The sequence below is a fragment of the Procambarus clarkii genome, chromosome 54, assembly GCF_040958095.1.
Source record: "Procambarus clarkii isolate CNS0578487 chromosome 54, FALCON_Pclarkii_2.0, whole genome shotgun sequence".
Taxonomy (NCBI): domain Eukaryota; kingdom Metazoa; phylum Arthropoda; class Malacostraca; order Decapoda; family Cambaridae; genus Procambarus; species Procambarus clarkii.
In genome coordinates this window covers 25,006,089-25,031,720 of record NC_091203.1, presented here as the reverse complement: position 1 = coordinate 25,031,720, position 25,632 = coordinate 25,006,089, and the positions used below count along the sequence as shown (strand labels likewise).

Genomic DNA, 25,632 nt, shown 5'->3' with positions numbered 1-25,632 from the left:
TACAAGGTTCTGAATGATTCCTTACACAGGTTCCTGAAGGCTGTTCTGATGTTAGCCAGCCTCGCATATGCCGCAGACGTTATTCTTTTTATGTGGGCTTCAGGAGACAGGTTTGGTGTGATATCAACTCCTAGATCTTTCTCTCTGTTCGTTTTATGGAGGACATCTCCCGTTCGGTATCCTGTTTCTGGCCTCCTGTTCCCACTGCCTGGTTTCATTACCTTACATTTGCTCGGGTTGAACTGTAGTAGCCATTTGTTGGACCATTCATTCAGTTTGTCTAGATCATCTTGTAGCCTCATACTATCTTCCTCTGACTTAATCCTCCTCATAATTTTTGCATCATCAGCAAACATTGAGAGGAACGAGTCTATACCCTCTGGAAGATCATTCACATATATCAGAAACAGTATAGGTCCAAAGACTGAACCCTTAAAGACTCCAATAATGACTCTTCGCCAATCTGAGACCTCACCCCTCACAGTGACTCGCTGTCTTCTGTTGCTTAGGTACTCCCTTATCCATTGGAGTACCTTCCCTTTCACTCCTGTCTGCATCCCCAGCTTGTGCACTAGTCTCTTATGTGGTACTGTGTCAAAGGCTTTCTTGCAGTCCAAAAATACGCAGTCTACCCACCCTTCTTTTTCTTGCCTGATTTTTGTTGCCTGGTCGTAGAATTCCATTAAACCTGTGAGCCATGATTTGCCATCTCTGAACCCATGTTGATGTTGTGTTGCAAAGTTCTTTTGCTCCAGGTGCTTCACTAGCTTTTTTCACACAATCTTCTCCATCAGCTTGCATGGTATGCAAGTTAGGGACATTGGCCTGTAGATCAGTGCCTCTTGTCTATCACCCTTTTTGTATATCGGGACTACATTAGCCGTCTTCCAAATTTTTGGCAGCTCCCCTGTTACCAGTGATTTGTTGTACAGTATGGAGAGTGGCAGGCACAGTGATTCTGCTCCTTCCTTTAGTATCCATGGTGATATTCCCTCTGGGCCTATAGCCTTTGTCACATCCAAATCTAGCAAAATCTTCCTTACCTCCCCACTAGTAATCCAAAATTCGTCTAGCGGTGCCTGGTTATTTATTCCCTCTCTTCTTTCTGGAACTTCCCCTTGCTCTAATGTGAAGACCTCCTGGAATTTCTTATCGAGTTCCTCACACACTTTGTCATTTGTATTGAATCTGTCTGCCCCTATCCTCAGTTTCAGTACCTGTTCCTTCACAGATGTTTTCCTCCTGATGTGGCTGTGCAGCAATGTAGGATGAGTCTTTGCCTTTGCTCGCTATGTAATTTTCGTATCGCCTTTCTGCCTCTCTTCTCACCCTGATGTATTCATTCCTGGCTCTCTGGTATCTTTCTCTGCTCTAGAATCCTATTATTTCTATAGTTTCTCCATGCCCTTGCACTTAGTTGCTTTGCTAGCTTACATCTCTGATTAAACCATGGGTTTGTTGTCTGCATTTATTTTTTTTCCTTCAGAACTGGGACGAACTTGTCTACTGCCTCCTTACACTTCTGCGTGATGAAGTCCATCATGTCTTGGGCCGTTTTTCCTCTGAGCTTTGCTTCCCGAGTTACATCTGTTAGGAATTTACTTATCTCATCATAGTTTCCCTTTTGGAATGCCAACCTTTTGTTTTCTGAGCCCTCCCTTGAGTACATTAACCCTTCTTTGACTAAATTCTCAAACATCAGTACACTGTGATCACTCATACCCACGGGGACTTCGAAACCGATTTCCCTTAAGCTGGAATCATTTGAGTGAAGACTTTGTCGAGTCTCGCTGGTTCACCATTGTCTTAAATTCTTGTGGGTTCCCTGACATACTGATTTAAAAAATTCTTGTCGCCACTTCCAGCAGTTTAGCTCTCCATGTTTCCTCGCCTCCATGCGGTTTCTTGTTTTCCCAGTCTATCCTTCCGCGATTGAAGTCCCCCATGATGAGCAGATGGAATCTATTTCTACAGGTAGCAGTGGCTACTCTCTCAATTATAGTATTGACTGCTATGTTGATTCTATGTGCGTGCGTGTACTCACCTAATTCACCTAATTGTGCTTGCGGGGGTTGAGCTTTGGCTCTTTGGTCCCGCCTCTCAACTGTCAATCAACTGGTGTACAGATTCCTGAGCCTACTGGGCTCTATCATATCTACATTTGAAACTGTGTATGGAGCCAGCCTCCACCACATCACTTCCTAGTGCATTCCATTTATTAACTACTCTGACACTGAAAAAATTCTTTCTAACGTCTCTGTGGCTCATCTGGGTACTAAATTTCCACCTGTGTCCTCTTGTTCGTGTCCCACCCGTGCTGAAGAGTTTGTCTTTGTCCACCCTGTCAATTCCCCTGAGAATTTTGTAGGTGGTTATCATGTCTCCCCTTACTCTTCTGTTTTCCAGGGATGTGAGGATCAGCTCCTTTAGCCTTTCCTCGTAGCTCAATCCTCTCAGTTCCGGGACGAACCTGGTGGCATACCGCTGAATCTTCTCTAACTTTGTCTTGTGTTTAACTAGGTATGGACTCCAGGCTGGAGCTGCATACTCCAGGATTGGTCTTACATAAGTGGTATACAGGGTTCTGAAAGATTCCTTACACAAGTTTCTGAAGGCAGTTCTTATGTTGGCCAGTCTAGCATATGCCGCTGATGATATTCTTTTGATGTGGACCTCTGGGGACAGGTTCGGTGTGATATCAACCCCCAGATCCTTCTCTCGATTTGACTCTTGCAGGATTTCCCCTCCCAGATGATACCTTGTGTTCAGCCTCCTGTTCCCTTCGCCTAATTTCATCACCTTACACTTTCCTGAGTTGAACTTTAGCAGCCATTTTCTAGACCATTCCTCCAGTTTATCCAGGTCATCCTGTAGTCTCTGTCTATCTTCATCCGTCTTGATTCTTCTCATAATTTTTGCATCATCAGCAAACATCGAGAAGAATGAGTCTATACCCTCTGGAAGATCGTTCACATATATTAGAAACAGGATGGGTCCAAGTACTGAGCCCTGTGGGACTCCGCTGGTGACATCTCGCCACTCTGATGTCTTCCCCCTCACCGTTACTCGCTGTTTCCTGTTGCTTAAGTACTCCCTTATCCACTGGAGCACCTTCCCTTTTACTCCTGCCTGTTGCTCCAACTTTTTTAACAGCCTTTTATTGGGTACTGTGTCAAAGGCTTTTTGGCAATCCAGGAAAATGCAGTCGGCCCACCCTTCTCTTTCCTGCCTAATTTTCGTTGCCTGGTCATAAAATTCTATTAAACTTGTGAGGCACGATTTACCATCTCTGTGCGTGTGTGCATGTACTCACCTATTTGTGCTTGCAGGATCGAGCATTGACTCTTGGATCCCGCCTTTCCAGCTATCGGTTGTTTACAGCAATGACTCCTGTCTCATTTCCAAGTTGACTCCTGTCCCATTGACTCCTGTCCCATTTCACACACACACACGTGTGTGTGTGTGTGTGTGTGTGTGTGTGTGTGTGTGTGTGTGTGTGTGTGTGTGTGTGTGTGTGTGTGTGTGTGTGTGAGCGCGCGTGCGTGCTCACCTAGTTGTGCTCACCTAGTTGTACTCACCTAGTGATGCTTGTGGGGGTTGAGCTCTGACTCTTTGGTGCTGCCTCAAACTTCAGTATTCCTAGACCTAATATAGCACACATATATGTACTGTATTAGACGCAAGGCAGCGTGTACTAGGCCCAGGATTACTAGAAGAGGTTAGAGTAGGTCTTTGACTGATGACGCGGTAAGAAAAAAACTTTCCGATTTGTCCATAATTCAATAATACAAAAGTGAACTTGTCTAGTGGTCCACGGCTGTGGGGAGGGAGGGAGGCGAGGTGGGTGGAGACAGTTAACGTGGAGAGGAGACTATGAATAAATTTATCAAGTCTCCGTGGTGTAGTGGTAAGACACTCGCCTGGCGTTCCGCGAGCGCTATGTCATGGGTTCGTATCCTGGCCGGGGAGGATTTACTGGGCGCAATTCCTTAACTGTAGCCTCTGTTTAACGCAACAGTAAAATGTGTACTTGGATGAAAAAACGATTCTTCGCGGCAGGGGATCGTATTCCAGGGACCTGCCCGAAACGCTACGCGTACTAGTGGCTCTACAAGAATGTAACAACTCTTGTATATATATCTCAAGTGAGGTGGAACACTGAAACAATAGGAAGAGACCGGAAGGAAGAACGAGGAGAATGGGAAGAGAAGAGCTGCATTACGACGACCAGAGTAGAGATCTTTGGCAGAAACGTAGGCTTCAGCATTTGAGTAGTTTTCAGGAAGAGGTGCACCTGCATATTCATTAACAGGTTCATCACCAATAGGACGGTAGTAGATGGGTCTGGTAACCTTGACTGGAGTAGGTTCTAACTTAACATGGGTGTGGATGGTAGGCTTCGAGGACAGGGACTGGCGATGGGGTTGAGAATGAAGAGGTGATAAATGGATAATGAGGCAGAGAAAGGTTAGCAATAAGGGTTGTACAAGTTCCACATGAAGGACAGTCAACAGTCAACCGGAATATTGTCTAATACTCGCTCACAAAATATATTCATAGCTAATTAAATTACCTCAATATATCAGATATAAAATTCAACGAAATATATCAGGTCCTGAAGAAAAACCCTCGCCTGTGGACTCCGAAATATATTTAAGCAAATTATACAGCGTGAGATTTGTTGCAAACAAACAAAAATAAGAGATCAAACGATGAAGCCAGCCACGGCCCTCAACCTACCTGGCTTCCACCCATTGTTGCATTGTGTCAACACGAGGCCTCTTGTTTGTTTCCAACCATCCCCCCCCACCCCCACCCGTCTCTGCTAACACGAGGCCTCTACTGCTCCTCTCCTCCCTCTGCTGGAGGTATGAACCCCACGGTGTGTGAGCCCCCTGGAGGCAGGACCCACACTAGGCTGCACCAGCACGCCCCCCGACGGCCAGGAGTCGCAGAGCTAGAAGATAACATCAAGAGCTCTCGAACGCTTGTACAAACACAATAAAACAAGAACAGAACAAGCAGGCTGATAATCAAACATTAACTGAGCCTTAATTAACAATGAATATTTGATAATTCGACTACAGGTCAATTTAATAATTAAAACTGACGCAATATTTTATGTTCCCAGGGTACACATCGCCCCTTTCGAAACACGTATCTACTCTGGCCGGCACAAAAAAAAGCGACAGCCTCACTTCTTGCAGGTCGGCGTTCAATCCCCCGATGGTGGAAGTGGTTGTGCACTGTTTCTTCACCCCGTCCTCATCTCCCAAGTGCTATATGAACTCATACTGGCTTACAGTGTAAATGTGTTGTTCCCCCCCCCCCTCACAGAATTGACGTCATATATAAATTCATGGGTACTCATTGTCCCTTTCAGACATGGCCGCTCCGTTTTTTCTTTTTAATTTCAGGACAATGTTTTGTAAAAAGGCAAGATAGCATTAGGTTTTGTTATAGGAAGAGATAGCACGAATAATTTAAGGGCTAGTTGGTAAAGGGATCCGATAACACAATTACCGGTCAGTCCAATGGACCTGTACCTAAATTGCGCAGCCCCCAGCGGATCTGTAGCCACATATCGCAGCCCCCAGTGGGCCTGTATCCACATAGCGCAGCCCCCAGTGGGCCTGTATCCACATAGCGCAGCCCCCAGCGGATCTGTAGCCACATAGCGCAGGCCCCAGCGGATCTGTAGCCACATGGCGCAGCCCCCAGTGGGCCTGTATCCACATAGCGCAGCCCCCAGCGGATCTGTAGCCACATAGCGCAGGCCCCAGCGGATCTGTAGCCACATGGCGCAGCCCCCAGCGGATCTGTAGCCACATAGCGCAGCCCCCAGCGGATCTGTAGCCACATAGCGCAGCCCCAAGTGGGCCTGTATTCACATAGCGCAGCTCCCAATGATCCTGCATCCAAATATCCAAAACATTTGTATCCTATGAAGTACCATTGCTCATAATATTTGTAAATCCCAGTAAATTAGGCACTGCCAAAAGCTGTCCGCCAGAATGGATAACTATTACGCTTGTAAAAGCTGTATCGTATGTCTATATAAGTGTTGGAAATTAAATAAAGATAATAAAACTAATCTATAATTTGTAACAGTTTGCAAATGGTACGCAGCGTTACAGCCTACTCTCCACGTGGCTGTAACTCATTCTCGTCTCTTGCGGTATCAAATAGGCTTAAGCCATGGTCCCATTAACCCATTTTACGCCCTTTGCTTTTAATTATATTCATTAATTTAAAGCCTACTTATAGTCTACCTTGTACTTCCTCGATCAATGTCACGTAGGCTATCTTAGCCTAAGCCTACCTCTCCACTAGGCCTAGACTAAAACTACTCAACTTTCTAGTCTAACCTGAACATGGTATATTCGTAACTCAAAATCATGTATAGAAAGGAAATATTATTCAAACCCAAGAACAATTTTAATCTCGCCGATGGCCTTGTGAGGCGCTGTACATAAACACTGCCTAGCTCAAAATTATATGGGAAACAGATTGTAAAAATACATATTAATGTTCGTTGTTTACAAAATCACTTCAACAAAATTATACAACATATACAAATTTTAAAAATACTCACAGACCTGGCTCCACCCAGGCGCTGAAATCAGAAACGAAAGCAAATTACTTAAACTTGAAATTTATATTATATTATATATATATATATATATATATATATATATATATATATATATATATATATATATATATATATATGTGTGTGTGTGTGTGTGTGTGTGTGTGTGTGTGTGTGTGTGTGTATAACTGAAAACTCCACATCCCTGAAGTGACTCGAACCCAGACAGCCAGGGGCACTATGCAACTGGCTCAATTCCAACGCAATGTCACACAAAATAATTAAAAGGAAAATAAATTGAGATTTATGAAAATTAAATTTGTCAATGCAATCGGAAACATTGAAATGGAACCGTAACATATTTAGGATAGCGTGTGTTGCTCTTATGTGCAACAGATGGCGCCGTTTCTTAAAAAAAAAAAAAGTTTTTACCTGTCACAGGTGTGGCATCTATACTTATACTTACGAAATGAACGATATGGTAAATAACACAGCTCAATTCTAGCACAATGTCACACAAAATAATTAAATCAAAATGAAAATAAATCGAAATCTATGAAAATTCAGTTTATCAATGCAATCAGACACACTGAAATGGAATCGTAACATATTTAGGATAACATGTGTTGATATTACGTGAAACAGATGGCGCTGTTTTTAAAAAAATCATGTTTTTACCTGTCACATGTGGGCCATCTATATAGTAGGTATATAAAAATGCGCGTATTCGAATGGAAGATTGTGTCAAAATTACAAAGCAATCGGTGAAGAAATTTCAGATATTACAACGTGTATTGCTCTTACGTTCAACAGATGGCGTTGTTAAAAAAAAAGCATGATTTTTCCTGTCACAGGTGAGGCAGGTATATAGTAGGTATATAAAAACACGCGCCTATTCGAATGCAACGTTGTATCAAAATTTCGAAGCAATCGGTAACGAGGTTTCAAAGATTTCCCTCACATAAAAAAAACACAATTAAAAAAAAAACATGTTTTTCCCCGTCACAGACGTAACATCTATATAGTATGTATATAAAAACACGCTTGGATGTGAATGGAACGTTGTGTGAAAATTTCAAAGCAACCGGTGAAGAACTTTCGGAGATAGTGATTTTGAACAAATTTTTATTATATATATATATATATATATATATATATATATATATATATATATATATATATATATATATATATATATATATATATATGTGTGTGTGTGTGTGTGTAATTGTGTGTGTGTGGAAAACAGTTCCCAATTATCCATTAAAGATCAGCTAGCATGGGGTAACAGAAAACAGTGCAGTAATGTTTAACAAAAAACAAAAATGTATCTATCAACATAAAAGGAAACCATAGTGACGTCATAAGCACACGCACTGGACCCGCTTCTACTGACACAGGCCCAGGTCAGGCCTCAGAGCGGCTAGGCTCCAGGCCTAGGCTAGGCTAGGCTCGGAGCGGCTGTTTGCTCAGGAAGTGACTCGCCCCAGACTGGCAAGACTAAGCGCTTAGGGCCCAAAACCAGTATGCCACAAGTACCACAACACATGACTAGTCCTACACCCTCACAGAACAATAACTCAACACCACCCTACAACACACCAAAATCATCCTCACACACAACTGTGATACTCCAGGACGCATCACATTGAATTGAAAGTTTCCTCTCCTAACCTTTCTGAGTAGGCCGGACGATTCAAACAGAAAACGGGACAGTACGTCACTTTTGTGAGTCGATTTCATTTCAAATTACGTCCACTTTTGGCCATAGCGCGCATACGAGCGAAAAGCGACGTTATTTTTAAGAGGACGGGTTGCACTCCCATCAGTACAACACATTCCCCCCCAAAAAACACTTACTCAACTATCACCAGCATTCTAAACCATCAAACTATACCATGACCCAACCAATAACACAATCCCCTTCCCATGTACAGCAACATCCCAGCTTACACAAGCAAATTACATTCACCACTCGAGTTACAAAGCTATAATACAACCTCATATTACAACATAACTCTTATACCTTCACACTGCATAACCAAACATCCCATTACAACATCACACTGTGTGCACCATAAAACTAAACCACAACCACACACCTCAACACAACATCACAACACACCTCTACAGCCTGGATATTACATTATAATTTACCTGAAAAAAAGGAGAACCGTTGATTCGACTTCTCTATAAGAAGATTAATCTAACTTACAACAGATTTTTATATTACGAAGTGTTTATAGATGGGACTATATTTCCAAGTACCGTTTGGATTGTATTGTATTGCCTAGGACAGTCTTGTGTATATTTACGTATATTTTAGTATTAATGTATGACGTATGGCAGGTTCCTGGTGGGAGGCCGGACGCCGCTCATACCCCTGGCGTCCTTCCCCGGGGCCGGCAACACCTGGCTCCGGTACCTGGCAGAGACTCTCACTGGCGTCTTCACCGGCTCCGTCTATCATGATGAGATCCTGGCACTCAGAGGTTAGTGGCTCTCCTCCCCCGGGGCACTGTGCCTGGTCCTCCTCTCCCCCGGGGCACTGTGCCTAGCAGCCCTCTCCCCCGGGGCACCGTGCCTAGCAGCCCTCTCCCCCGGGGCACCGTGCCTGGTCCTCCACTTTTTTTTTTACTGTTATTATTTTCTACCACAGATGTGGCCACACATTAACAATGCTAACCACCATATATACATTTTCTTCTGTCCTCCATGGACAGGGAGAGAAATTTGTCAAACATATATTTGTCTCGAAGCTGTCAAAACATTTCCAAAGTCTGCCGGACACATCATGACACAATATCCAACGCTTGTAACGCTTATCTTGCTCCGCGATAATCACATAAGGCGAAAGGAATCTTGACCTTCAATCCTCTATCAAAAGTTACCTAAGTTGAGGCGTTCTGGGTTTACAATATAAGGGTGATTGCGTTGAGGCTTCTCGAGTTTACAATATAAGGGCGATTGCTATGAGGCTTCTCGAGTTTACAATATAAGGGCGATTGCTATGAGGCTTCTCGAGTTTACAATATAAGGGCGATTGCGATGAGGCTTCTCGAGTTTACAACATGGGGGGGGGTTATGTATGACTGTCATTACAAAACTGCTGTCATGTCATGGTAACAGTCCAGCATCTCCTCAGTGTCACCCACATATCTACTGACATGACAGATGTTCCAGGACTTGAGATTAATTTAAAATTTCTTGTTTTTGTTACGCGTTCTCCATTAATATGCGAGGCTACCCAGGCGTTCTGAATGTTCCTGTAGCCTGTACTTCCACCACGCCTACTGCCTGTAGTAACTCAAGCCGCAGTTTCAAATCATCAGTGGTGTATGACTCTTCCGAAAGATCCAAGTTAAAGAACTAGACCTATGACCGTGGCAGAAGCTTATTATTATTTTTTTTATCTGCGCGAGATTGTGTGTTTCGGGTTTGCTGTCTTTAGTGTTCACGACTTAAACAAATTTCAGCAAAGTTTGAGAAACTGGCGTTTCCGTCGTCACACTGGAAAAGGAAGACCTATAACTAAATTGTGCAACACGAGTGGCTTGATCACTATCGGGGTACCTTGGAACTACTGTCACTTCTAACAAGGAAACGAGGAGCTTGATCAACTCCTCTGGACATGTAAAAGTCATCTCAGGACCCTGAAACTCATGTCCTGGAATAGGCATGAGGCATCTATTGTTGTATTTAAAATATGTGCACAGCCAATGTGCGCTCCGTCATAGGCTACGCAACACTGGGCCACTCTGATACACGTACTCCAAGGGATATAAACAATACTTGAAAGCATACAAAATGAAGCCATGCCAGTCATTCTTAGAGTCCCAGAAACTGCCAAAACATCTAATCTACAAGATGAGCCGTCTCCCCTCAGTCTTGAAAGCAGACTTATTAAACTGAATGTTAAGCTTGCAATTAAGATAGCCAGAGACCCTCATCACAATATTGCCAAGAATAAAAATAATTTCTGTGATACAGTAGGAAACAGGAAAAACAAAAAAGTGCATCACCGATCAGTCTGCTACCTCAAACACCTCGACCTCCTTGAGAGAACCATGTAAGACTATAATGAGAAATGATAACGTAAAAAACTCCAAACATGATACCACAAGAAATGCGTCATAATTATCTCGAGGAAATTAATAGTCAGAAATTAATTAGATAAAAACCTTCACTGATGGTTCATCTAACCCTACTAATGACAGGGCTGGAGCAGCGTACACTGTAATTATGAATAAAGTCTTTCAAAACGGAAATTAAAAAGCCTGTATTAAGAACCACATTGCCTCAACGCATGCAGAGTGAATGTTGCTGTAAACACTTCACTCCATGCCTTAAAAATAACGTCGCTTTTGGCCGTTTACCCGTATGGCCGAAAGTGGATGTAATTTGAAAATGAAAATATATTTGGGATTTGTTTTTTTTTAAACAACAGTAAGCAAAGGGTCCTCTGATAGGTTAGGTGGGCAGGAAATTTTCATAAAGTTTCAAAACGTTATGAAAAATGTTGATTGAAAGTTTCCTCTCCTAACCTTACCGAGTAAGCCGGACGACTCAAACAGAAAACGGGATAGTACGTCACTTTTGTGAGTCGATTTCATTTCAAATTACGTCCAAATTTGGCCATAGTGAGCATACGAGCCAAAAAGTGACGTTATTTTTAAGAGGACGGGTTACAATGGCAGCGCCACTCATCCTGTGAGCGAACACACCGCCATAGTGACAGTATTGGGCAGCGCCACTCATCCTGTGAGTGAACACACCGCCATAGTGACAGTATTGGGCAGCGCCACTCATCCTGTGAGTGAACACACCGCCATAGTGACAGTATTGGGCAGCGTCACTCATCCTGTGAGTGGACACACTGCCATAGTGACAGTATTGGGCAGCGCCACTCATCCTGTGAGTGGACACACCGCCATAGTGACAGTATTGGGCAGCGCCACTCATCCTGTGAGTGGACACGCCGCCATAGTGACAGTATTGGGCAGCGCCACTCATCCTGTGAGTGGACACACCGCCATAGTGACAGTATTGGGCAGCGCCACTCATCCTGTGAGTGGACACACCACCATAGTGACAGTATTGGGCAGCGCCACTCATCCTGTGAGTGGACACACCGCCATAGTGACAGTATTGGGCAGCGTCACTCATCCTGTGAGTGGACACACCGCCATAGTGACAGTATTGGGCAGCGCCACTCATCCTGTGAGTGGACACACCGCCATAGTGACAGTATTGGGCAGCGCCACTCATCCTGTGAGTGGACACACCGCCATAGTGACAGTATTGGGCAGCGCCACTCATCCTGTGAGTGGACACACCGCCATAGTGACAGTATTGGGCAGCGCCACTCATCCTGTGAGTGGACACACCGCCATAGTGACAGTATTGGGCAGCGCCACTCATCCTGTGAGTGGACACACCGCCATAGTGACAGTATTGGGCAGCGCCACTCATCCTGTGAGTGGACACACCACCATAGTGACAGTATTGGGCAGCGTCACTCATCCTGTGAGTGGACACACCGCCATAGTGACAGTATTGGGCAGCGCCACTCATCCTGTGAGTGGACACACCACCATAGTGACAGTATTGGGCAGCGTCACTCATCCTGTGAGTGGACACACCACCATAGTGACAGTATTGGGCAGCGTCACTCATCCTGTGAGTGGACACACCGCCATAGTGACAGTATTGGGCAGCGCCACTCATCCTGTGAGTGGACACACCACCATAGTGACAGTATTGGGCAGCGTCACTCATCCTGTGAGTGGACACACCGCCATAGTGACAGTATTGGGCAGCGTCACTCATCCTGTGAGTGGACATACCGCCATAGTGACAGTATTGGGCAGCGCCACTCATCCTGTGAGTGGACACACCACCATAGTGACAGTATTGGGCAGCGTCACTCATCCTGTGAGTGGACACACCACCATAGTGACAGTATTGGGCAGCGTCACTCATCCTGTGAGTGGACACACCGCCATAGTGACAGTATTGGGCAGCGTCACTCATCCTGTGAGTGGACACACCGCCATAGCAGCATGTACAACAACCCCTGATAGAAAGAAAACTCTCTGGGGGTGTTCATCCTGTCACTTGTTCCCAGACGCAGCTGGGACTTGGCTGTCTCAGGTGAACAGTTTATCAGATAAGACGTTTAACATTTACCAAATCCCAAACTTACGTTATCTTGCGGGTTTTGTATCACTTTTTCTTGGCCACCAGTGCTTGCAGCCTCATCAGTTGCAATATAGTAGGCGGTGTGTCCACTCACAGGACGAGTGGCGCTGCCCAATACTGTCACTATGGCGGTGTGTCCACTCACAGGATGAGTGGCGCTGCCCAATACTGTCACTATGGTGGTGTGTCCACTCACAGGATGAGTGGCGCTGCCCAATAAACTCACCTTTCCAGACAAAATGGAACAAATTAACCCTAGGACATGCGCATTGCCTCAGTAGAGGCAACGGAAAAGATCGTACAGGAAGATTAATACATGTCTATTAATCTTGTTTAAATTACCAATCAAGCTGTCAATGTAATCAATCAGAGCTTTAATATACCAATGTGCTTTAATATACTTACTAATCTCTCTCATCTCATTTTTTTTTCTTGCAATGTATTTGTTATCATTTTATTAATTCTGCTAGAATTTACCTACTTAAAATTATCTGTTTGATTAAGGACCTGCCCGAAACGCTGCGCGTACTAGTGGCTTTACAAGATTGTAAATACTATGCTATGTATTTTCACAAACCCAATGTACCTTCTTGTATATAAATAAATAAATGTCCTGGGTATATCAGAGATATACCCAGGACATGCATTTTGATACCTGTAAAACTTTTGTTATCTCGGCAATGCTAACTGGTAGCCTATTCCACCATATAAAAATTTATTACCAAATAAATACTAACTTATATTCCCTAAAAAGAGCTTGCAGTTGTGGATTCATGTGAATCACAGGGTATATTACTTATAGAGTATCATGCGTCAGTGGTTTAAGGCGTGTGTTTGGGAGTACCCATGATGCAGGTTGGAATCCTCTGCATAGCTCCAATTGATTCTCAATAATAATATTAATAAAATAATAATAATTGTAAATTTTCCCCAGAAAACCTGGACTAAAATCGTACATGAGAGCTGGACTAATCCAGTCATCTCTGTTAATGATCTAGACCGGTCGTAACCCGGCCATCATGTCCTAGTTTTACCGAAGTGTATAATCCCCGTGTAGGGACATTATGAATATTCAAGCACTCACAAATGGACTGGTTGCGCGCATTACGGCTACAATAATTCAGTGATCAAATAGAGGCTGGAAAATCTATCTGAACTGTGAACGACTTTTCCCGGAAAGTTTTATTCGGACAGTTACCAATATATCCAGGGAGCAGGTACAGCGCTCGCCGTACCTCTCTGCGACACAAGTATAACTGCTACTGAACGCAAGGAGAAATGTACTTCAATATTTTCTAATGTATGTCATTATTATTATTATTACACATTATTTGACCATAGAAGTAGGTCAAGTGGCTTGATCAAGAGTATTTGGGTGAATTTACAGACTGTGTTGGACGTTAGAAGCATAATTCAGACATGGCTACTAACAATGTCTTTCCTACTTACAGTATTATCCAAACAGTAAACAGTATATAATTTTGGGTTGGAATTTGGCTTATGGTTATCAATGCTGTATAGTTTACTGACCACCCAGCAAGTAAACCTTAGTTCTGAACACACATGATACAAAATCAAAATAATAAATAATGTTTTGGCACCTATTATTATTATTCCCAATAACATTAGTGTTAACAAAATATCGTACATATAATTATAAATCTATTTACAAGTCAATAGGTATTACAGGCATTAAACATTGCAGCAATTGTCCAGATAGTCCCAGGCCTTCCATCCCAAAATTCAACTGCAAATTTCACTCTAGTAAAGGCAGAGGTGTTTCTACTGGCCCACCCAGAGAACTTGAAGTCGCTGAACTTTCAGTATGAACCGGTGGACCGCACCATTGTCAGTATGGTTCATACTGGTTGCCCATTCTGGAGGACCTAATATTATCCCGGATCCTAATATCGGGTGGACTGTACCAGATATTGTCAAACTTTTATGCCAGCTGAACAGTTTACCGGCATGGGCCCCGAGGTCACACCAAACCGAAACCAGTTACGCCTTATATTACCGCCTTTAAAATAATACTAAAAGCAAATTTCAATCTGCAAACACATTCGGTACAGATGGAACTTCTGGGACTCTTTTTCTCCATTTATCTTAACTCATTCACAACAAAACATTAAGAGAACAAGACTAAGGCAGCGATATATGACCAGGTTATGCACACAAAAGCCGCGGTGTTCTTTTTATTATATGGTCTTAGATTCCATTAAGCAAGATTGAATCATGCCAAGTTTGATTTAGTTAAACTTCAGATACTTTATTAACTTGGTTAAATTATGTTACATTAACTAGGAAACACTTTTTTTTTAGGTAACACTAGAGTAGGGCACACAAGGCTGGGTTGTATTGAATAGGTTACACTGACGTTACATTACAGCAATCACCCAACGTAAACACTAGCCAGGAGCAGAGAGACCTCAGGAACGTCCGACGCGCCCGGGGGTCACCACGCAACTCTAGTAAATAACACTTGTCACCCAGGAATAAAAATGTTGTTACAATGTGTTGATTTGGCGGCGGCCCGTGGATAGAATGGCCGCCAATGCAGCTCGTTTCCGCTGGATTATAGGAACTAGTGTTATTTACCTTTTTAGGTGCTTGAACTGCTAAACTCGATTTCAAAAGTTCGAGCAGAGTAGGCTACGGCGTATCCTTTAACACAATGGATTTGTAAAGAGGTTGAGAGGTGTTCCCGTCGCGTCATCCTACAACGTCACTTACTTGCATACTGTCCAGCTCCGGCTTCAGCACCGGCGGGTTCATCTGTCTCGAAGCCTCTTGAATCACTAGGCTCAAACCTCAGTCACACGCTTCGGTCGGTTTACCTTAGTCGTGCAGTTGTGTCTGTTAAAGAGCAGCCCGTCCTCTCATACAAAGATTCAAGCTCGTTAATCCAGCCGCCAAACCCCTTGTTTATCAATGAAAAGAGGTTTACACACGATTCACAACTGATGTCGTCCGAACCCTTCCGAAACAAATGCTTCAGCTCACGTCCTCTGTTCGAACCACAATTCTATAAATCAGCCCGTCCTCCAAACAAAGCAGCCCGTCCTCCAAACAAAGCAGACCGTCCTCCTAACAAAGCAGCCCGTCCTCCTAACAAAGCAGCCCGTTCTCCTAACAAAGACCCAAAAGTGAGTCCATGCACTCGCCAACCCCCCCCCCCCCCCCCCCGTTAATGAATGAAAAACGGTTTACACACGACTCACAACTGTTGACTTTCGAACACTTCCGGAACAAGTGCTTCACTGACGAATTTTGTTCGAACCACAACGCTATATATAAATGCCTTCACCCTTCACCAGGAGGCCAGAAATATATTTTTTTTAATAAGTCCAATATTTCCCCGTGTCCGGGCTGATATATTTCCACGTGTCCGGGCTGATATATTTCCCCGTGTCCGGGCTGATATATTTCCCCGTGTCCGGGCTGATATATTTCCCCGTGTCCGGGCTGATATATTTCCCCGTGTCCGGGCTGATATATTTCCCCGTGTCCGGGCTGATATATTTCCCCGTGTCCGGGCTGATATATTTCCCCGTGTCCGGGCTGATATATTTCCCCGTGTCCGGGCTGATATATTTCCACGTGTCCGGGCTGATATATTTCCCCGTGTCCGGGCTGATATATTTCCCCGTGTCCAGGCTGATATATTTCCCCGTGTCCGGGCTGATATATTTCCCCGTGTCCGGGCTGATATATTTCCACGTGTCCGTGCATAGGGGCTAAGATGATGGGAATATATTAGCCTCTGAGCCTTAATTTTGTGAGCCACGAGGCTTCAGATGTAATCTTGGAGAGTTAAAAAGTTGAATTATACTCTCCGGGCGGGCCCTAAGCCTCTGGCTGGCCCCCAAAAGTGTTACTCAATTTTATCTTAGGTAGTGTACAAATCCACAAGGGCCGTGACGAGGATTCGAACCCTTGGGGATTTGTTCATTTGATGCATCACGCAATTGTGCTTTCTGTGTGTTAGGTTAGTGTATGTTGCTTACACATACAGTGTATACAAGCATACTTACGGCTTGTATGTTGGCTTCAGTAACATTATGCCTGTGATTTACCTGAAAGTGTGGCCTTGATGCCAAGGTCGTTATTGTATGGTCTCGTTCTATTATAGATCTCAAAATTTAACCAATATTATAACTTTAAAAAATCAGTCTTTTTGCATTTATCTTTTATTTAAGTTAATAACAACCTCATATTATTCTTACTACACTTGGTCAGTATTGCGTCGACCTTGCTTCTTACAGGCCGGAGTTCGATCCTCCGACAGCCCAAGTGGTTGATACCTTTCTTTCCCTTCAAGCATATGTCCCAGTTCCTTGTCCTCATATCCCCCCCAAGTGCTATATAACCATCCCATGTGCTATATAGCCAGTGCTATATAACCATACCATGTGCTATATAGCCAGTGCTATATAACCATACCATGTGCTTTTTTTATTCATTATTATTTTCTACCACAGGCGTGGCCAGACATTTACAATGCTAACCAGCATATATACATTTTCTTCTGTCCTCCATGGACAGGGTTAGAGATGTGTTAAACATATAGTTCAGGGGTTTATTGAACAATCAATACCATGTGCTATATAGCCAGTGCTATATAACCATACCATGTGCTATACAGCCAGTACTATATAACTATATAACTATAGCGCTTCTGGTAACTCCTTCTTCGTGCAGGGTTCCTGGGAGAGCGAGACGGCTACCGCCAAGGAACAACGCTGCTCCAGAAGACCCACAGTTTCCCCATGCTGCCAGAGGGTACGGTTGGCCATCTTGTCTCCTATAGTTTAAGTCATCGTGTCGGGGACAGGAAGCCAGAGTGTATTCATACGTGTCTTGGCTTTTATCGAGGTCCCCCCCCCCTCCCTGACTAACTCCTGAGTACCTACTCCACTGCTAGGTGAACAGAGGTATTAGGTGAAAGGAAATGTGCCCAATCATTTCTGTCCCGCCAGGGATTCGAACCCGGAATTCTCCTATTTCAATATTACACAGGTGGTGTTTAAGTGCTATATCCAAGGTGTTGGCTATTTAAAGACCTCGGACTTATAAAGCAGTTTTGCCACCACTCACATATACACACATGTATAATGTCACCACACACATGTATAGTGCCACCACACATATACACACATGTATAGTGCCACCACACATATACACACATGTATAGTGCCACCACACATATATGCACACATGTATAGTGCCACCACACATACACACACATGTATAGTGCCACCACACATATACACACATATACACACATGTATAGTGCCACCACACATACACACACATGTATAGTGCCACCACACATATATACACACATGTATAGTGCCACCACACATACACACACATGTATAGTGCCACCACACATATATACACACATGTATAGTGCCACCACACATACACACACATGTATAGTGCCACCACACACATGTATAGTGCCACCACACACATGTATAGTGCCACCACACACATGTATAGTGCCACCACACACATGTATAGTGCCACCATACATACACACACATGTATAGTGTCCGTGCACAATCGTCTCGACGGAAGCCAAGATCTCGACACTTAAAATTTAGTACATACATATAGCACAGTAGTCTACGTGCTGGGCTCACAACCGAGTGACCCGGGCTCAATCCCCCGGTCAGTACTGAAACAGTTGGGCACGTTTCCTTTCACCTGATGCCTCTATACACCTAACAGTAACTGGAGACAGGATACTGTTGTGGGTTGCATCCTGAGGAGGGTCAGTAGTTGATCCCCAGAAGAGCTTCCATCAGCCTAAATATATATATAGGCTTCCTGTCCCCGACAACCGGAATTATTATATGTATATATAGGAAACTATATAAGACCCGGCGATGCTCGGGTCTACCTATCTTCTCCTATCTTCCCCTCTCCACCAGCCCCCCCCCCCCTTCTCTCTCACCTGTTCCTTCTCTCTTTCCTTCTTTTTGTTCCTCTTCCTTACTCTCTCTTCTTCTCTCTCGCCCCTCCTCTTCGTGTCTGTCTGTCTGTGTGTCTCTCTCTCTGTCTTTATCTCTCTCTCCCTCTCCCTCTCTCTCTCCCTCTCTCCCTCTCTCTCTCCCTCTCTCCCTCTCTCTCCCCCTCCCTCACTCACCACTCACCACTCACCACTCTCCCTCCCCTACAGAGGTCCAGGGCGGGGTATACAGTGGTACAGAGTTCCGGTTCCTGGTGGGTCGGGCGCCGCGGAAGGTGGTGGTGTTACTGCGGAGCCCCTGGGAGTCCCTGCTGGCCCTCAGGCACTATCACGCCGCTGGCCACACAGGCTTCGGCAGCGCCGCCTTCTTCAGGGGCCCGAGTGAGTGTCCAGGCGTCGGCGAGGCGGTGTGTAGGGGACGTGGGGGGTGTGTGGGGGGTGTGTGGGGGGTGTGTGGGGGTGTGTGGGGGGTGTGTGGGGGGTGTGGGTGGGGCCCGAGTGAGTGTCCAGGCGTCGGCGAGGCGGTGTGTGGGGGGGGGTGTAGAGGTGTGTAGGGGGTGTGGGGGTGTGTGGGTGGGGCCCGAGTGAGTGTCCAGGCGTCGGCGAGGCGGTGTGTGGGGGTGTGTGGGGGAGGGGGGTGGGGATGTGTGGAGGTGTGTGGGTGTGTGTGGGTGTGTGTGGGTGTGTGGGTAGTGTGTGGGGGTGTGTGGGGGAGGGGAGTGGGGGTGTGTGGAGGTGTGTGGGTGTGTGGGTAGTGTGTGGGGGGAGTGGATACAGTGTGTGAACGTGAGGGTACAGTGTATGAACGTGTGGGTACAGTGTATGAACGTGTGGGTACAGTGTATGAACGTGTGGGTACAGTGTGTGAACGTGTGGGTACAGGTTATGAACGTGTGGGTACAGTGTATGAACGTGTGGGTACAGTGTATGAACGTGTGGGTACAGTGTATGAACGTGTGGGTACAGGTTATGAACGTGTGGGTACAGTGTATGAACGTGTGGGTACAGTGTGTGAACGTGTGGGTACAGTGTGTGAACGTGTGGGTACAGGTTATGAACGTATATTCAGTATATTCATACAGGACAGCGTTCAATCCCCGACCGTCCATAAATGGTTGGGCACCATTCCTTTCCCACCGTCCCATCCCAAATCCAAATCCTGACCCCTTCCCAGGGCTATATAGTCGTAATGGCTTGACGCTTTCCCCTGATAGCTCCCTTCCTTTCCTGCTACATATGTCTGTCCTGCCGCAATATGTGTGTGTGTATATGTAAGCACCTAAATAGTGTGTATATAGTCACCACAAGACTACATAATGGTCCATATGTGCTTTGGTCATCATATATTCAAACAGGTTATTGTAACTCATCGTCTGCATGTGTATATAAATGTATATATGTATGTGTGTGTGTATATATGTACATGTGAGATATCACAAGTATCAGTACTGCATTGATCTTCGGCTTGACCCCATATCACTTGCTCTAGTGCCATTAGTGACAGCATTTTGCTAACTGTCGAACGATCTCAGTGTTGGGGAGCTACCATTCAGTCGGAGAATCAGTTTAAGTTCAGTCGCGAACTCTGAATTCAGTCGCGAACTCTGAATTCAGTCGCAAACTCTGAATTCAGTCGCGAACTCTGAATTCAGTCGCGAACTCTGAATTCAGTCGCGAACTCTGAATTCAGTCGCGAACTCTGAATTCAGTCGCGAACTCTGAATTCAGTCGCGAACTCTGAATTCAGTCGCGAACTCTGAATTCAGTCGCGAACTCTGAATTCAGTCGCGAACTCTGAATTCAGTCGCGAACTCTGAATTCAGTCGCGAACTCTGAATTCAGTCGCGAACTCTGATTTCAGTCGCGAACTCTGAATTCAGTCGCGAACTCTGATTTCAGTCGCGAACTCTGAATTCAGTCGAACATCCTCTGAACTCGTTAGTTCCTCTGCGAACCTCGATATCACTACCCAAGTGTCTTGCTGTAAATAAATCTAAAAATCTCTATGATCTTAAGTTCCCATAAGCCCTGAATTATGCTCTCTGTAATCACTCTATAATCCCTAAACGACCCTATTAGGCACTTAGAGAATGCTGAGTGCCAATCTCGTCACTAACACGTGTGGGTGACGATATCATGTGAGTGAACAAGTTAAGTAAGTTTATTGAGACATATAAGATATCAAAAGGATAGCGTAGGCTATTTCTACTCTCCTCTACACATTTCTACCCCTCTACTTCTAGAAATGTGTAGGTGTAGATGCGGGAATCTACCAAACTATCTACGGTATATTATAACCAGGTATGATGTCGGTATATCAAGAGAAGGACATATGTGGGTGTGTGGATATACCAAAAATGAGTCACATATAAGTATATTTCTATACATGAGCATACGTTGATATGGTTATACATAGATATACATGTGTTGCCATGAATATTGACTAGTATTTACATTTTGCAGTGATGGTAAAGTATGAGGGAGTGATGGTAATCTATGATGTAGTGAACATGTCTCCCCCTCCGCAGCTTGGGCCAACTTCACGGTGGAACGCGGGCAGCTGTGGGCAGATCTCAACGCGGCGTGGCTCAGCCTCCCACACACATCTGTACACGTGGTTCACTACGAGCATCTGCAGGTTGGTTGGTCTAGGTGTTCCGTCTGTTCCCTGGTGTGTGTTCCGTTACTCCTCCTCTCCTCTCAGCTCTGCTGCCCGTTATTTGACTTAGAGTTACCAAATGCAGGCGATGAGTCACAGTAACGAGGCTAAAGTATGTTGCCGAGACCACACGCTAGAAGGTGAAGGGACGACGACGTTTCGGTTCGTCCTGGACCATTCTCAAGTCGACAATCGACTTGAGAATGGTCCTTGACGGACCGAAACGTCGCCGTCCCTTCACCTTCTAGTGTGTGGTCTGGTCAACATACTTGAGTTACCAACCTAACTAACCCTTCCCCTGCGCGCACACGCACCACACACATCTCTCAGCACCAAAGAGCCAGAGCTCAACCCCCGCAAGCTCAACTATGTGAGTACACACGCACACACACAGAGGATTAAGACAGAGGAGGACTGCTTGAGGCTTCAAGAAGACCTAGACAAGCTGAAGGAATGGTCAAACAAGTGGTTGCTAGAGTTTAACCCAAGCAAATGTAATGTAATGAAGATAGGTGTAGGGAGCAGGAGGCCAGATACAAGGTATCATCTGGGAGATGAAATACTTCAAGAGTCAGAGAAAGAAAAAGACTTGGGGGTTGATATCACGCCAGACCTGTTTCCTGCAGCCCATATCAAGAGGATAACATCAGCGGCATATGCCAGGCTGGCCAACATACGAACGGCATTCAGAAACTTGTGTAAGGAATCATTCAGAACTTTGTATACCACATATGTCAGGCCAATCCTGGAGTATGCAGCCCCAGCATGGAGTCCATATCTAGTCAAGCATAAGACTAAACTGGAAAAGGTTCAAAGGTTTGCCACCAGACTAGTACCCGAGCTGAGAGGTATGAGCTACGAGGAGAGACTACGGGAATTAAACCTCACTTCGCTGGAAGACAGAAGAGTTAGGGGGGACATGATCACCACATTCAAGATTCTGAAGGGAATTGATAGGGTAGATAAAGACAGGCTATTTAACACAAGGGGAACACGCACAAGGGGACACAGGTGGAAACTGAGTGCCCAAATGAGCCACAGAGATATTAGAAGGAACTTTTTTAGTGTCAGAGTGGTGGACAAATGGAATGCACTAGGAAGTGATGTGGTGGAGGCTGACTCCATACACAGTTTCAAGTGTAGATATGATAGAGCCCAATAGGCTCAGGAACCTGTACACCTGTTGATTGACGGTTGAGAGGCGGGACCAAAGAGCCAGAGCTCAACCCCCGCAAACACAACTAGGTGAGTACACACAGGCGGGGTTCAAGAGCTGACGCTCGACCGTGGACGCCCAAGAGGGTGAGTCCACACCCAGACCCACACCTGACCCGCAGGAACACATTCTACACCTCCACCAAACTTACCAACACTTGACCATTTGGTAAACAGTGTTTAGTATTTATAGTGATCATTGTATACAGGGAGTCCATCACACTGCTCAGGACCTCAGTCCTGTCGCATTCAATATATTCAATCCCCCGACCGTCCACAAGTGGTTGGACACCATTCCTTTCCCTCCGTCCCATCCCAAATCCTTATCCTGACCCCCTTCCCAGTGCTATATAATCCTAATGACTTACCGCTTTCCCCTGACAATTAAAAACAAAAATCTTTACATACCAGTAGAGTATTAAGAGTTAAACACAACGGTGGTGCTGAGCGAATAATGACTGTGTTAATATTTAATTTATAGCCGTGAATGGAAGCCAATGTTAATTATCCTCGTTAAATGTTAATTACCCTCGTTAATATTTCTGTTCCGTTCCAGCATCGCCTTGAGTATGAGGCTGAGCGGTTGATGAGATTCCTGGGCCTTCCTGTCGACTATGGCAGGATTGACTGTCTTGTCAGGTAATGGTGACTGTCTTGTGGGGTAATGGTGACTGTCTTGTGGGGTAATGGTGACTGTCTTGTCAGGTAATGGTGACTGTCTCGTGGGGTAATGGTGACTGTCTCGTGGGGTAATGGTGACTGTCTTGTGGGGTAATGGTGACTGTCTTGTGGGGTAATGGTGACTGTCTTGTGGGGTAATGGTGACTGTCTTGTGGGGTAATGGTGACTGTCTCGTGGGGTAATGGTGACTGTCTCGTGGGGTAATGGTGACTGTCTCGTGGGGTAATGGTGACTGTCTTGTGGGGTAATGGTGACTGTCTCGTGGGGTAATGGTGACTGTCTCGTGGGGTAATGGTGACTGTCTCGTGGGGTAATGGTGACTGTCTTGTGGGGTAATGGTGACTGTCTTGTGGGGTAATGGTGACTGTCTTGTGGGGTAATGGTGACTGTCTTGTGGGGTAATGGTGACTGTCTTGTGGGGTAATGGTGACTGTCTCGTGGGGTAATGGTGACTGTCTTGTGGGGTAATGGTGACTGTCTTGTGGGGTAATGGTGACTGTCTTGTGGGGTAATGGTGACTGTCTCGTGGGGTAATGGTGACTGTCTTGTGGGGTAATGGTGACTGTCTTGTGGGGTAATGGTGACTGTCTCGTGGGGTAATGGTGACTGTCTTGTGGGGTAATGGTGACTGTCTTGTGGGGTAATGGTGACTGTCTCGTGGGGTAATGGTGACTGTCTCGTGGGGTAATGGTGACTGTCTCGTGGGGTAATGGTGACTGTCTCGTGGGGTAATGGTGACTGTCTTGTGGGGTAATGGTGACTGTCTTGTGGGGTAATGGTGACTGTCTTGTGGGGTAATGGTGACTGTCTCGAGGGGTAATGGTGACTGTCTTGTGGGGTAATGGTGACTGTCTTGTCAGGTAATGGTGACTGTCTTGTCAGGTAATGGTGACTGTCTTGTGGGGCAATGGTGACTGTCTTGTCAGGTAATGGTGACTGTCTTGTCAGGTAATGGTGACTGTCTTGTCAGGTAATGGTGACTGTCTTGTGGGGTAATGGTGACTGTCTTGTGGGGTAATGGTGACTGTCTTGTGGGGTAATGGTGACTGTCTTGTGGGGTAATGGTGACTGTCTTGTGGGGTAATGGTGACTGTCTTGTGGGGTAATGGTGACTGTCTTGTCAGGTAATGGTGACTGTCTTGTCAGGTAATGGTGACTGTCTTGTCAGGTAATGGTGACTGTCTTGTCATGTAATGGTGACTGTCTTGTCAGGTAATGGTGACTGTCTTGTCAGGTAATGGTGACTGTCTCGTGGGGTAATGGTGACTGTCTCGTGGGGTAATGGTGACTGTCTCGTGGGGTAATGGTGACTGTCTCGTGGGGTAATGGTGACTGTCTCGTGGGGTAATGGTGACTGTCTTGTGGGGTAATGGTGACTGTCTTGTCAGGTAATGGTGACTGTCTTGTGGGGTATAGCCTTTATTTATTTAATTTAATTTAATTAATTTAATTAAATTAAATTAAATAAATTAATTTAATTTAATTTAAATTAATTAAATTAAATTTAATTTAATTAATTTATAGCCTTTCATTTTGTTCTACTTAAGATGGTATCCTCCATGGAGTACTGTATAGAAGTATCTCAGCTGGAATACAGTTATCTCTGCAGTATCTATATCCACCATAATATGTCGATATACTGACACGATTGGGCTTCCTCTCGACAGGTACCCGGAAGGACGGTTTCGACGGCCGAAGTACCCGAAGCACCTGCAGGGGTACCGCTTTCCCGCCGGGGCCATCAGGATCGTTAACGCGGGCATGGCTACCCTTAACAAGCTCCTGGTTCGTGGTGGTCACCCTCAGTTGCCCTCACATCTCTACTCCTTCAGGCCTCTCACAGACCCTGCAGGAGACACGCCGGTGCCCCTGGTGGTGGTGCCTGCAGGAGGGTGACGTGCCATGGATCAGTTAATCCACTGTACTCATCATGAGTCTCGCCTCATTATAATAAATATCAATGTATATACACAGTTTATTTCATCATATCTCACCTCATCATTACAGGGGTACTTACAATGTAAAGACGTGACCCCCTTCACTCTTATCATCTTCTATGTCTCATATTATATTAACACAAAGATTTTATGTTATTTTTATTATCATTTGAATAACTATATAAAAACTTTTTAGTTTTTTAATATGACTATTATTTTTCATTTTTTTCGTATACAAGAATTCTTACATTTCTTTACAGCCACTAGGCAGGTCAGGTCCTTAATCTTAATTTTCACACACACACATTCCCAGGACGCAGCCCATTAACCTCAGTCTCCCCTCCTCGCGCCTGCCATTCTGATCACAGTT

At 45.0% G+C, this 25,632-nt stretch overlaps 1 protein-coding gene across 1 annotated transcript in view; it reads left to right on the top strand.

Moving 5' to 3' along the window:
* LOC123771313 (uncharacterized) overlaps positions 1-25,292 on the top strand; it is a 43,985-nt gene extending 18,693 nt beyond the window's left edge. Inside the window, exons 2-7 of the mRNA XM_069305204.1 lie at positions 8,942-9,084; positions 17,495-17,575; positions 18,981-19,151; positions 21,299-21,408; positions 23,201-23,283; positions 24,993-25,292. Of these exons, the coding sequence (XP_069161305.1) occupies positions 8,942-9,084; positions 17,495-17,575; positions 18,981-19,151; positions 21,299-21,408; positions 23,201-23,283; positions 24,993-25,221 (817 nt within the window). The 3' untranslated portion in view covers positions 25,222-25,292. The remainder of the gene's footprint in view (positions 1-8,941; positions 9,085-17,494; positions 17,576-18,980; positions 19,152-21,298; positions 21,409-23,200; positions 23,284-24,992) is intronic.
* Positions 25,293-25,632: the final 340 nt, after the last annotated feature.